The sequence below is a fragment of the Gadus chalcogrammus genome, chromosome 21, assembly GCF_026213295.1.
Source record: "Gadus chalcogrammus isolate NIFS_2021 chromosome 21, NIFS_Gcha_1.0, whole genome shotgun sequence".
NCBI lineage: Eukaryota > Metazoa > Chordata > Actinopteri > Gadiformes > Gadidae > Gadus > Gadus chalcogrammus.
Window position 1 is genome coordinate 813,420 of NC_079432.1, and position 14,406 is coordinate 827,825.

General features: G+C 52.0%; 1 protein-coding gene across 1 annotated transcript; it reads left to right on the forward strand.

The window, feature by feature from the left end:
- The first annotated feature begins 982 nt into the window (after positions 1 to 982).
- ptchd4 (patched domain containing 4) lies at positions 983 to 14,162 on the forward strand. Its single transcript, XM_056581654.1, has 3 exons — positions 983 to 1,531; positions 8,300 to 8,795; positions 12,370 to 14,162. Exons 1-3 carry the CDS (start codon positions 983 to 985, stop codon positions 14,043 to 14,045), a joined length of 2,721 nt encoding a protein of 906 aa, XP_056437629.1. The 3' UTR covers positions 14,046 to 14,162.
- Positions 14,163 to 14,406: the final 244 nt, after the last annotated feature.

Sequence of the window (14,406 nt, forward strand, 5' to 3'; positions counted from 1 at the left end):
TCCTCCTCCATCTCCTCTCCTCCTCTCCTCCTCTCCTCTCCTCTCCTCTCCTCCTCCTCCATCTCCTCTCCTGAATCTCCTCTCCTCTCCTCCATCTCCTCCTCATCCATCTTCCCTAATCCTCCTCCCTTCTGTCCACTCCTCCCTCCTCTTCCCCCCCCCGCCTGCCTCCAGGGGGCGGGAACATCTGCTGGATGAAAACACCCCGTCATCACATGACATTGAGCGTCCACGTCTCGCGGGGCTACATAAAACACTTTATCAGCAAACACTCAATGACAGAGGGGAGGGGGGGGGGGGCTAAGGGCTTAGCCGTGTCCGCGGGCTGTGCGCGTCCCCTTGAGAACACATCATCCCCTACACCGGTCCGGTACAGTCCTCGCGCAGCAGGTACCGAGTCGGGTCGTCCGGTGAGATCTGTCATCCATTCATGATGCGGATCCCCGCCAACTCCATCCCGCCATCCTGCAGCGCGGGAATATTTCACAACTCTCCCGCCGCTGCACGAGCGCTGGACCAAAAATAACCAGCAGCCACCTCCTCCTCCCCCTCCTCCCGATCCCTCCCCCCCCCCCCTGTCTCCTCCCACCACATGGACTCGGTTAAACACAGAAACCAGTCGTGGTACCGCGAGTGTGGCTGCGCGTGTGCACCAGTGTGGAGGCGAGCCGACGCACGCATGCAGAGCCCAGCGTCGCGAGGCGGCAGCAGCGGGAGTACCGGAGGCGGGATGGCCCGTCGCGAGCCTCACACGGTCCGCTCCCGTCGACTGACGCCGCATCAAACCCCTCCGTCCGTCGCGTGCGTCCATCTTTCCTCCGCGAATTGCTGCATTGCTGTGTTCCAGGTGTAGCGGCATGCGTGTGTGCGTGTGTGCGCGCGCGCATGTGTGCACGTAGCGGCTGCTGTGCGCGTGCGTGTCTGCGTGTGTGTTGGCTCGGCGCGAGGCGGATGAGGCGCGTGGATGCTCGGTCGGAGGAGAATGCTGCGGCAGGTCCTCCACAGAGGGCTGAAGGCGTCATTCTACTGGCTCGGCCTGTTCGTCAGCAGGCACCCCGTGTTCTTCCTCACCGTGCCCGCCGTGCTCACCATCATCTTCGGCTTCACGGTGCTCAGCCGCTTCGAGCCCGAGACCGACCTGGAGGCGCTCGTGGCGCCCACCCACAGCCTGGCCAAGATCGAGCGCAGCCTGGCCAACAGCCTGTTCCCCATCGACCAGTCCAAGCACAAGCTGTACTCGGACCTGCACACCCCGGGGCGCTACGGCCGGCTCATCCTGCTGGCCCGGGCCGGGGGCAACGTGCTGGAGTTGGCCCGGGAGGTGCTGCTCGTGCACCAGCAGGTGCTGGATCTGCAGGTCAACTATAAGGGCTTCAACTACACCTTCGCCCACCTGTGCGTGCTCAGCCACCGGGACAAGAGCTGCCTACGGGACGACATCGTCACGGTGCTGGAGGACATCCGGTCTGCGGTGCTGGCCAACAGCTCGGTGCACAAGGTGCCGCTCGGATACCCCAACACCACGCTCAAGGTGAGGACGACCACCGAGAGGGAGACGGTACCCGTACAGAGTCGGCTCCAGAGCAGATCTACTGGAGGGGCATGGGTCGCCAGCGGGGGGGGCACTGCCTTTTGTGAGATATTTTAACGCAAAAAAAGGGGGAGGGCTGTCGTGGATGATAAACGCAAATAAATGGAGTTTAACCACCTCTGCTATGTCATAAATAGTTTATTCACATCAACAGTTTATGAACCTCCAAAAAAACATTAAATAGGCCTGGCACTGTTTATAAACCTAGAGAAGCGCCTCCACAATAATCAAAAACACCCCTGACAACATATAAGCTTTAAGCCCAGTTCAGACCAAAGATTCACCTTGCAACGGCTTGCAACTCGCAACTCCTTGCGACTCCTTGCGACGAGACGGGCTGCGACGTTCTAAAACTGGGCCGTTCACACTGGCTGCAACTCGCTGCAACGGGCTGCGACGCTAGGTGCTTTCCCTAGCAACTGTGAACGCTCTGGCACAGCTGAGAACCGCAACAGCATTATTTGCGTAGGTTAGGTTAGATTAGTTAGGTTTGCAATTAGTTAGGTTTGCAATTAGTTTTATTTTTATTTTGCTTGAGAGTAGGCTAGAGTTACTGTGTTTTGTCATTCTTCGGATATCGGATATTTCAATCTGATATTTTTATGCTGGAGTGGACAGTACGGTACCGGGAGAGTAAGGCCGTGACGTACAAGTTGTTCTGTGCTGTGATTGGCTGAAGATAAATAGTTAAATTGCCGCGTTCTAAAACTGGACCTTGCGATTTCCACAGCATTAAGAAGACCCGTGTAATATAAGGGATAATGTATAGAACGCCGGTCATTATCGGGAAAGTAAATAAAATAATGACCTGTGGTAGGAGGGGCATTAATGACCGCTAGGGGGGGCACGGCCCCCAAATGCCCCCCCTTAGCGCCGACACTGTACCCGTACCCCGCTCTGCACCCGGTTAAACCGGCGGCGTCGCGCGGGCCGCACGCTAACACGTTAAAGAGGCTTTTTTTTTTATTCCAACCGTCTGGCTGACGTCACCGCCGTCGCGAACGCGGGAGTGAGTGAGTGAGTGAATAATGAGAGAAATGCTCCTGCTGCTGCTGCAGCGGTTGGCTAGGGCTGTCGTTGTGAATGAACGGGGGTCGTGTTTGTGTGTGTGTGTGTGTGTGTGTGTGTGTGTGTGTGTGTGTGTGTGTGTGTGTGTGTGTGTGTGTGTGTGTGTGTGTGTGTGTGTGTGTGTGTGTGTGTGTGTGTCTTGGCTGCAGCACCAGAGCGGTCCTTGCGGGGGTTATGGAACGGTCGGTCGGTTTGTTCTTAAACAACCGGGGGGAGCGAGCGGGGTGAGGGGGGGGGGGGGAGAGACTGAGGGCCCCATGCAGCGAGTCTCCAGCGGGACTCCGTGTGAGGCTGGCGCAGTGGGGGCGGGGGGGGGCTCATTCTCCGCCGTTTAAACCGAACTGGAGAAGCGATAGAACATCTTGCTCTCTCTCTTTCTCCCTCTCTCATGATGAATAATGTCATGGTCTGTTCGGAACATAACGGTCTAGAGATAAGGTTGGTTTGTTGGTCTGTGAGCCGCAGATCAAAGTTGTACTGCAGTACAGAGAAGGTTGTGAGTTCATGTTTTATATTTTATAACACACACGTCACTTTACGTTTATTTTAATGAGCAGAGATGAGTACTCCCGTGTGTACTGTGTAGTACTTTACTAGTTAATGTGCAGATAGTGAAAGGATGGGGAGAAGCCATTTAAATATAACATAGTGTAGCTGTCATCTCCATCTCCAGTAGTTAGCTTTTCTATCTCTGGTAGTTTGTCAGCTCTAACTCTGGTATGTCCTCTTTATCTCTGGTAGTTTGCCATCTATATCTCTAGTAGTTTGTCTTTCTATCTCTGGTAGTTTGTCTTCTTTCTCTCTAGTAGTTTGCCATCTCTATTTCTGGTAGTTTGTCATCAGTATCTATCTCTGGTTTGTCATCTCTATGGTAGTTTGTCACCTTTATCTCTCTAGTAGTTTGTCACCTCTATCTCTAGTAGTTTGTCACCTCTATCTCTAGTAGTTTGTCACCTCTATCTCTAGTAGTTTGTCATCTCTATCTCTAGTAGTTTGTCACCTCTATCTCTAGTAGTTTGTCATCTCTATCTCTAGTAGTTTGTCATCTCTATCTCTAGTAGTTTGTCATCTCTATCTCTAGTAGTTTGTCACCTCTATCTCTAGTAGTTTGTCACCTCTATCTCTAGTAGTTTGTCATCTCTATCTCTAGTAGTTTGTCATCTCTATCTCTAGTAGTTTGTCACCTCTATCTCTAGTAGTTTGTCATCTCTATCTCTAGTAGTTTGTCATCTCTATCTCTAGTAGTTTGTCACCTCTATCTCTAGTAGTTTGTCATCTCTATCTCTAGTTGTCTTTCATCTCTATCTCTAGTAGTTTGTCATCTCTATCTCTAGTTGTCTTTCATCTCTATCTCTAGTAGTTTGTCACCTCTATCTCTAGTAGTTTGTCATCTCTATCTCTAGTAGTTTGTCACCTCTATCTCTAGTAGTTTGTCATCTCTATCTCTAGTAGTTTGTCACCTCTATCTCTAGTTGTTTGTCATCTCTATCTCTAGTTGTTTGTCATCTCTATCTCTAGTTGTCTTTCATCTCTTTCTTTAGTATTTTCTCATCTCTATCACTAGTAGTTTGGGTTCTTCGTGTCTATTAGTTTGTCATCTCTATCTATCTCTTGTAGTTTGTCTTCTCTATCTCTCGTTGTCTAATCTCTTTACTAGTCCTTTCATAAATGTGTTTTGGATATAATACCCAGAAGCAAAGCACACAGCCACTATATTAATACAAATATATCTTCAATTTAATTTCATAATGGAGCTACAACTTAAACTCTGTCACCATTCACAGAGACACTGTCCACCAGACTTTCAGGTATCCTTTGAAATATATAGACACAAACGCAACATAATGATTTAGTTTCATGATACCCTACAGCATTCAAATCTCATTCAATTCAGTTTGAGTGTAATTCAAAATAACGGCCAGAGAAATACCAGAGGGGCCTTATTTGATAACTAAGCCTCTGCTCTCACGCTATAAAGCCAATAAGCCATACTTTAATTTCATTCATAAAGTACTTAAACCTAAACACGGTATTAAACCTCAGTCAGACACTTTAAACTGTGTTTTAGGTTACATTACATATACACTGTGTATGGATATACTGTGCTGAGTAGGACTGAGTTAGCTTGATGACGCCATCTTATGCTAGCACTGTAGCATACCAATATATCATCTCACAGCAGGGTAGCCATACATCAGAACAATATTAACCCAAATATGAGCACAGCAAGGAAGTTCATTAAGATAGTGCTTGGCACCGCGTATCCCAGAATATGCTTCACCATTGCCAACAAATATTCATAGAAGTGTATTTATAGAGCAATTTTAAGTATTACAGAAGTACTTGTATATTTATATACCATGTGGTCAGGTGGGTGGGGATGGGAGGGGGGGGGTAAGGGTTGACCGTGATTGGACGTCACCAGGCAGTTCAGCAAAGTCACGCGGAGGTCGCGGCGTGCTTTATGACCTCATAAATCATAACCCTATTGGCAGAGCCTCATCTCCGTGACAACGGGAGACGGAGGCACCCTATTGGAGGACGAGAATGTGAATGAGTCACGACCGTTGAGTGATTTAGCAAGCGGTGCACGAAATCTCCTCCGATTAGCGTCTGTGTGTATTTAGCATGTATAGCATGTAATGTTAACATTGGAGCATTGCTAATTGCCAACTTCTGATGTTTTACAGTTGATCAAGGTGAATATCTTATCTGCAACTACATTTTATCCCTTTGTAACTCTTAAACCATTATATAACATACACTAGTTAGATACTTTAAGTGTGCTGTACTGTTTACTATGTATGTACTGTACCATGTCGATTCTTACACATTTAGTTAATTTAGCGCCAACGATGAGATGATGAGGAACCCATCAGCTAGTGGGCGGCTAACGGTCTAACGGCATTATTTAAATTTGAGAACTAAGGTCTTCCAGCTGCTGTGATTTTTAGCCAGTCCACGATGAGAGCTCATTGTGAAAGTCCTTTAGATTAATCTGAGATTCAACCAATTACACGACGGCAACGAGAGCCTGAGCCGTCTGAGATCCCCGAGCAATTACCGACGATTACGTTACAAACACTCTGCTCGGAAACAATACATTCACACAGCTGCGTTGTGTTGTGTGCGCCAGACAAAGACACACAAACGCAGCCTGAACCATCCAGAGTTAGCTCCACATTAGCCCAATGTAACTCTCATTATAGCCTAGCATAAGCCTGGGTGTTAGCATGGCAATAGTGTGGCATCAGCCTTGACGTCAGCCAAGCGCTTCCCGGGAGGTTAGCCTGGACGTTAGCATGGTGTTAGCGCGAGGACAGACGCTTCCCGGGAGGTTAGCCTGGACGTTAGCATGGTGTTAGCGCGAGGACAGACGCCTCGCGGGAGGTTAGCCTGGACGTTAGCATGGTGTTAGCGCGAGGACAGACGCCTCGCGGGAGGTTAGCCTGGACGTTAGCATGGTGTTAGCGCGAGGACAGACGCTTCCCGGGAGGTTAGCCTGGATGTTAGCATGGTGTTAGCGAGAGGACAGACGCTACGCGGGAGGTTAGCCTGGACGTTAGCAGGGTGTTAGCGCGAGGACAGACGCTTCGCGGGAGGTTAGCCTGGACGTTAGCATGGTGTTAGCGCGAGGACAGACGCTTCCCGGGAGGTTAGCCGGGACGTTAGCATGGTGTTAGCGCGAGGACAGACGCCTCGCGGGAGAAGTAGAACAAACTTTACTGAACTTTCCTGAAGTCGAGGTTAGAGTCTCCCTCAGAAGCTTTACCTGCGTGACCTTAATGACACGAGTACATTTTCATTGTACGTTTAGAGCACAGATTACATTTGTCAGAAGAAAGACAAACGGGGGGAGGCTATGCAGAGTCTAGTCTGGTTCAGAGTCGGAACAAGTGAGTCTTGAGTCTTTTGCGGACACAGGTGACGTTACACCTGTTCACCTGTAACCACTTGTATAAAATAGCATTTGATCAGAAAAGACCTGGTGGCGTCCCGGGTTAAAGAGCAAACCATGTAGGCACCGTCCTGAACGCAGCAACCCGGGTTAAAGAGCAAACCATGAAGGCACCGTCCTGAACGCAGCAACCCGGGTTAAAGAGCAAACCATGTAGGCACCGTCCTGAACGCAGCAACCCGGGTTAAAGAGCAAACCATGAAGGCACCGTCCTGAACGCAGCAACCCGGGTTAAAGAGCAAACCATGAAGGCACCGTCCTGAACGCAGCAACCCGGGTTAAAGAGCAAACCATGGAGGCACCGTCCTGAACGCAGCAACCCGGGTTAAAGAGCAAACCATGAAGGCACCGTCCTGAACGCAGCAACCCGGGTTCAAACCTGCCCGTGATCGTTTGGTGGATGTCCTCCCCTCTGTCCCCCATACCCTCCCCTCTCTCTCCCATACCCTCCCCTCTGTCCCCCATACCCTCCCCTCTGTCTCCCATACCCTCCCCTCTTTCCCCCATACCCTCCCCTCTGTCTCCCATACCCTCCCCTCTGTCTCCCATACCCTCCCCTCTGTCTCCCCTACCCTCCCCTCTGTCTCCCATACCCTCCCCTCTGTCTCCCCTACCCTCCCCTCTGTCTCCCCTACCCTCCCCTCTGTCTCCCATACCCTCCCCTCTGTCTCCCCTACCTCCCCTCTGTCTCCCATACCCTCCCCTCTGTCTCCCCCATAGCTTCCTCTCCATCTCTCTCTATAATAAAGCATAAAAAATGACAAAAAATAAAACAAGTATAAGGACCTCTCATAAACTATCTATAGGAGTAGCTCAAAGAGCAGCAGCTGTAGCAGGACTACAACAACAACAACTACCTCTGAACTACAACTCCCAGCCACCAAGTTTCACTGCTAGTGCAACCTGAGATATTTCTCTATGCTGAACGAGGACTGAGGAGAGGTGGCAGAGAGGAGGAGGAGAATCAGACGTCAGGACCTCCTCTTGTGAGGAGACAGATGCTCTGCTGATGAGACGACCTCATTATACCGATCCTGCATAACATCCTACCGCTTCTACTGCTCCTCACTGTGTGGGAACACCTGCTCAAAAACCCCCACACCCCCCTCAATGCAGGAGGACACATTGAAGGCATCACTTCTCAAAACTTTCATGAAAACCATGAAATCATATAAACCATGACATCATTAAAACAACGACCTCACTCCTCAAACCATGACATCATTAAAACAACGACCTCACTCCTCAAACCATGACATCATTAAAACCATCACTCCTCAAACCATGACATCAGTAAAACCATGACATCGTTAAAACCATGACATTAGTCCTCAAACCATGACATCATTAAAAACACGACATCATTAAAAAATGTCATCATTAAAACCATGACATCACTCCTCAAAATCTTACTTGACTGCTTTAGCGCTGCTATCGTAGCGCACCCGATGGGCTAGCTAAATAGCAGCTAGCCTCAGCGGCGTGCTAGCTTAATAGCTGCTAGCCTCAGCTGCGGCTAGCTACAGCTAACGGTGTCGTCTGTTTCAAAGAGTAGAGGAGAAGAGGAGTGCGAGGAGAGGTGGGAGTGAGGAGGAGCCGGCAGGTCCTTCTCAGGTGAGGTTCAGGTGTTCTGCTGGATTGTTGTACCGCCACTAACCCCGCCCCCTTCCCCCCCCGCGCAGACCGGCCGCGTGTCCTTCATCGCCCACCAGCTGGGGGGCGTGTCCTTCTCGCCCAACAGCCGCGACCAGCAGGTGAAGTTTGCGCGCGCCGTCCAGATCACCTACTACCTCCGCAACCATGGCCCGCCCGTGCAGGACGCCATCGCCGAGCGCTGGGAGAGCGAGTTCTGCGCCCTGGTGCGGCGCCTGGCCCGCCTGCGCCCCCCCCACGCCACCGACCAGCTGCAGGTGCAGTCGCTCACCTCAGGGAGCCTGTGGCGGGACTTCCACCGCACCGGCGTGCTGGCCAAGGGGGAGGTGCTGGTGAGCCTGGTGCTGGTGCTGCTGGCCGCCACCGTGTCCTCCTCCATGCGCGACTGCCTGCGGGGGAAGCCCTTCCTGGGGCTGCTGGGCGTGCTGACCATCTGCATCGCCAGCGTCACCGCCGCCGGCATCTTCGTCATCTCCGACGGGAAGTTCAACGCCACGCTGCTGGGGGTCCCCTTCTTCGCCATGGGTGAGTCCGGGAGGGGGGGGGGGGGGTGTGTGTGTGTGTGTGTGTGTGTGTGTGTGTGTGTGTGTGTGTGTGTGTGTGTGTGTGTGTGTGTGTGTGTGTGTGTGTGTGTGTGTGTGTGTGTGTGTGTGTGTGTGTGTGTGTGTGAGAAGGGGTGGGTTTTCGTTACATCGATGTAGATCGATACATCGATTGATTGGCGAACGATCCAGCTGCATCGATGCAACGCCCAAACATCGATGCATATCGCTCTATTACACGCTTTTATTATTATATATCTCCTTTCGCGGGTGTTTCTGAAACTATTTCTGCGCAAAGCGCCAAGCCGCTCGTATCCATTCACCGGTTAAATGAGGCAACAGCGAGCACATGTGTGAGCGCGAGGATGTCTAGTTTCGTTTTTTGTTGCCAGATTGGGCGTACGTCCCGTTTTTCCAGCCTAACGTGATTAAAAGTAGCCAAATCGGGCTGAAAAATGTGCCCAATCTGGCAACACGGACGGCGTATCTTATCAGCCAAGATGATTCCGAGGGATGTTTTGTTTTTAGAAGAAAACTATCCACACAGATCGGTTGGGAATGGTCTACGTTCAAAATGAAAGATCATTACAGGCTCTTTAATTTAAGCCATAAAAAACCTTTGGCACTTAAATGCAATTATGTGGCACTTTATTATTTGTATTAAAAATGGATTGTTTTTGTTTTAAATATCCGGAAGAGCAAAGAAATAAAATGATGAAATTATAATTAAGTTGATGTGAGTTGATGTGATTGTAAGAGGTTGTGTTAAATGGGCATATGATATCATCTCATATCGATCGCATGCCCCTGAATCATATCGTATCGTATCGTATCGCGGCAGACTTTTGATATCGGCAAATATCGTATCGTTGTCCAATGAATCGATGTAATATCGTATCGTGATGAAACCAGAGATTTACACCCCTGTCTGTGAAGGGGTGTGTGTGTTGGGGTGTGTGGTGTGTGTGTGTGTGTGTGTGTGTGTGTGTGTGTGTGTGTGTGTGTGTGTGTGTGTGTGTGTGTGTGTGTGTGAAGGTATGTGCAGGTGTACGTGTGCGTATGCATGTGTGTGTGTGTGTGTGTGTGTGAAGGTATGTGCAGGTGTGCGTATGTGTATGCACGTGTGTGTGTGTGTACACTAATTATCTGGCTGTGTTTCCTGCGAGCGTGATCACAGCGCCACGTGGTCGTCAACGTCCGTTACTATGACAACCAGGCACGTGGTTAGCATGTCGGTCGGTAGCCGAGGGTTGTCCTGACGACGGTGACCGTAGTAAGGTCTGGGAGGAAGGCTTCAGACTCAAAGTGGAACTGACACGTCGGTCTCCGGTGGCAACGGGCTGACACCGCGACCGGGGGCCGGGAGGGGGGGGGGGGCTGGGGGATCACCATGGTAACGGTCGCCGAGGGTACCCAGAGGTCAAAGGTGGTGAAGGCGTATCATCAAAGTTCAATAGCATGCTGGTTTCCATGGCGACGCTGAATGATGACAGCTCAGCGGCACGCCTGTCTCCGTGGGGACGGTGAATCATGACAGCTCAAGTAGTGTGCTCGTCTCCGCGGCGACAAGGAACAACCCTCAGAAGCTCCCTGGGAGGGGTTCCTCTCCGGGGGGGGGGGGGGGGGGGGGGGGGGGGGGGGATCACCATGGTAACGGTCGCCGAGGGTACCCAGAGGTCAAAGGTGGCGAAGGCGTATCATCAAAGTTCAATAGCATGCTGGTTTCCATGGCGACGCTGAATGATGACAGCTCAGCGGCACGCCTGTCTCCGTGGGGACGGTGAATCATGACAGCTCAAGTAGTGTGCTCGTCTCCGCGGCGACAAGGAACAACCCTCAGAAGCTCCCTGGGAGGGGTTCCTCTCCGGGGGGGGGGGGGGGGGGGGGGGGGGGGGGGGGGGGGGGGGGGGAGCCCCGATCAGACTGACGGACAGCGAGGAGTCTACCGTAGAGGAACACACCGATACCCAAAGAGACGGAGCAGGTAGGGGTTAGACAGTACAGAGACAGGTCATTAAGGAGCAGGTAGGGGTTAGACAGTACAGAGACAGGTCATTAAGGAGCAGGTAGGGGTTAGACAGTACTGAGACAGGTCATTGAGGAGCAGGTAGGGGTTAGACAGTACAGAGACAGGTAGGGGTTAGACAGTACAGAGACAGGTCATTAAGGAGCAGGTAGGGGTTAGAAAGTACAGAGAGAGGTCATTAAGGAGCAGGTAGGGGTTAGACAGTACAGAGACAGGTCATTAAGGAGCAGGTAGGGGTTAGACAGTACAGAGACAGGTCATTAAGGAGCAGGTAGGGGTTAGACAGTACAGAGACAGGTCATTAAGGAGCAGGTAGGGGTTAGACAGTACAGAGACAGGTCATTAAGTGGGTTAGACAGTATACACTCTAACACGCATACACACTCTGCTGTACGAGGGGGCGGTGTGTGTGTGTGTGTGTGTGTGTGTGTGTGTGTGTGCGTGTGTCTCTCTCCATTTCATTCTGCCATCACCAGCTGCTCTTTTCTATACTTTCCCAAATGAAGGAAAGAAAATGTAGCTTCATTGAATGTTGCAATATTGATCATTGACGAACAAAGCCAAGCATGCGTTTCATACGTCTCCCTCTCTCTCTCTGCCAATCAGCTGACAGCCTAATACAACTAAAAGCTTTCCACTCGTTATATTGGCCTAATCTACTTATTGGCCTTTAGAGTTGATTAACTCATTAACTTATCTACTTCCTTCCCTTACCTTTATAGTTAATTAACTTTGTACATCCAGGAAATTAACAACAGTGTAAGGATACCCTGCCTGGAAACATGTGAACTCTGCTTCTGACAATTGAATGTTGTGAGTTGTCTGTTAGTTTGTTGGGTTGTGAACTCACATCCCGATCTTTACAGACAACGTCCAAACCCAGAGAGACATGTAGATTAATCCCGGTAACTCTTTACACACACGTTAAATGCACCCTTTAACCCAGAACATCCTTGGAAACTTGCAGAAACAGAAATCCAGTAGAGACCTCATCTATTGTAGGTTAGATGTACCTTTCCGTCGGTCCGGTCTGCCACGATGTGCTGCTCTGACCAGAGGCTCAGGCCAGCAGCCAGGCTAATGCAGAGCTCCGCTCACATCGACCTCCCTCGGGCCATCGTTTCATCATCCCCCCGATCGATGGCCCTTCCCATACATTGACTACTTTTTAAAAAGTCAGTAATATGTCATGTCATTGTAGAGCTACATGCAGCACATTGATTCGCTCTCTCCAGCCGACCCAATGCCAGAGGGCCGTCTCTGAATCTCCCCCCCCTCTCTGTGAAGACTCTGAAGGAACGTGGTTGGATTATTTTACAGTGACCATTGTAGCGGCTAGGCATTCCAAATTAGCCACGAGGGACTGAACGTGGGAGAAGACACTTTACATCCTTTATTCTTTCTTAGGTCCCGTCACACCTTTTGATGACCGTGACCTAATATGGTCACTGTAAAATAATCCAACAACGTTCCTTCCGAGTGTGCATGGAACCCCTGACGACCTCTGACCTCTGACCTCCCCGTGTTCCAGGTCACGGGACTAAAGGCGTGTTCGAGCTGCTGGCGGGCTGGCGGCGGACCCGGGAGAACCTGCCCTTCAAGGAGCGCGTGGCCGACGCCTTCGCCGACGTGATGGTGTGCTACACCATGACCAGCTCGCTCTACATCATCACCTTCGGCATGGGCGCCAGCCCCTTCACCAACATCGAGTCCGTGAAGGTCTTCTGCCAGAGCATGTGCGTGGCCGTCCTGGTCAACTACTTCTACGTCTTCTCCTTCTACGGCTCCTGCCTGGTGTTCGCCGGCCAGCTGGAGCAGAACCGCTACCACAGCGTGTTCTGCTGCAAGATCCCGTCGGTGGAGTACCTGGCCCGCCAGCCCACCTGGTTCAAGACCATGATGAGCGACGGCCACGACCTGTCCACGCACCACGACAGCGTTCCCTACCAGAACCACTTCATCCAGCACTTCCTGCGGGAGCACTACACCGAGTGGATCACCAACACCTACGTCAAGCCCTTCGTGGTCATCCTGTACCTCATCTACGCCTCCTTCTCCTTCATGGGCTGTTTGCAGATCAGCGACGGCTCCAACGTGGTCAACCTGCTGGCCAGCAACTCGCCCAGCGTCTCGTACGCGCTGACGCAGCAGAAGTACTTCAGCAACTACAGCCCCGTCATCGGCTTCTACATCTACGAGCCCATCGAGTACTGGAACTCCACGGTGCAGGAGCACCTGAAGACGCTGAGCAACGGCTTCAACAAGATCTCCTGGATGGACAACTTCTACCACTACCTGCGCGTGGCCAACGTCAGCGCGTCCACCAAGAACGAGTTCATCCACATCCTCAAGGGCTCCTTCCTGCGCAGCCCGGAGTACCAGCACTTCACGGAGGACATCATCTTCTCCAAGAACCGCGAGAGCGACGAGTACGACATCATCGCCTCGCGCATGTACCTGGTGGCGCGGACGGCGGAGAAGAAGCGCGAGGAGGTGGTGGAGTTGCTGGAGAAGCTGCGACCGCTGATGCTCATCAACAGCATCAAGTTCATCGCCTTCAACCCCACCTTCGTGTTCATGGACCGCTACAGCTCCTCCGTCATCTCGCCCATCCTCACCTCAGGGTTCAGCGTGCTCACCATCCTCATCCTCACCTTCTTCCTGGTCATCAACCCGCTGGGGAACCTGTGGCTGATCCTCACCGTTACCTCGGTGGAGCTGGGCGTCCTGGGCCTGATGACGCTGTGGAACGTGGGCATGGACGGCATCTCCATCCTGTGCCTTATTTATACTCTCAACTTCGCCGTGGACCACTGTGCGCCGCACCTGTACACCTTCGTCCTGGCCACCGAGCACACGCGGACGCAGTGCATCAAGCTGGCGCTGGAGGAGCACGGCGCGGCCATCCTGCAGAACGCGTCCTGCTTCGTGATCGGGATGGTGCCGCTGGTGTTTGTGCCTTCCAACCTGACCTACACGCTGTTCAAGTGCTCCCTGCTGACGGCCGGCTGCACCGTGCTGCACTGCTTCGTCATCCTGCCCGTCTTCCTCACCTTCTTCCCGCCGTCCAAGAAGAGGCACAAGAAGAAGAAGCGAGCCAAGCGGAAGGAGCGCGAGCGCGAGAGGGAGCGCGAGAGGGAGCGGGAGCGGGAGGAGATCGAGTGCATCGAAGTGCGGGAAAACCCTGATCACGTGACCAACGTCTGATCTTGTCAAGCGGGCGAGGGATCCGTCAGTGATCGGGAAGGCTGAGAGGCGTTGGCCCCTCCCAGGGCCCGGAAACGTCCCGTGACGTCACAGGGGCGGGCACCACTGTGGGCCCCCAGGCAATAGGAGTCAGGCTGGTCAAAGCGAGGGGCCTCATTGGCCAGTCCTTCGGTACAGAGGGTGCATCTCATTGGCACAATGCTCCGACTCGCTGGCGGTTCACAGGCTGAAGACCGAGCGACGATCCACACGGAAATATTAGCTTCAGCATCGTAGAAAACAAAAACATACGTTAAAACCAAATAATCACAAGCAATTCATAGCCAGCCTCTGACGGAACGACGGCCAGACGCGCCTCTGA

Coding starts and splice junctions, on each gene's coding strand:
- ptchd4 (XM_056581654.1), top strand. CDS start 983: ATGCTGCGGCAGGTCCTCCACAGAGGGCTGAAGGCGTCATTCTACTGG. Junction 1,532..8,299: donor ACCCCAACACCACGCTCAAG/GTGAGGACGACC, acceptor CCCCCCGCGCAG/ACCGGCCGCGTGTCCTTCAT. Junction 8,796..12,369: donor GGTCCCCTTCTTCGCCATGG/GTGAGTCCGGGA, acceptor CCCGTGTTCCAG/GTCACGGGACTAAAGGCGTG.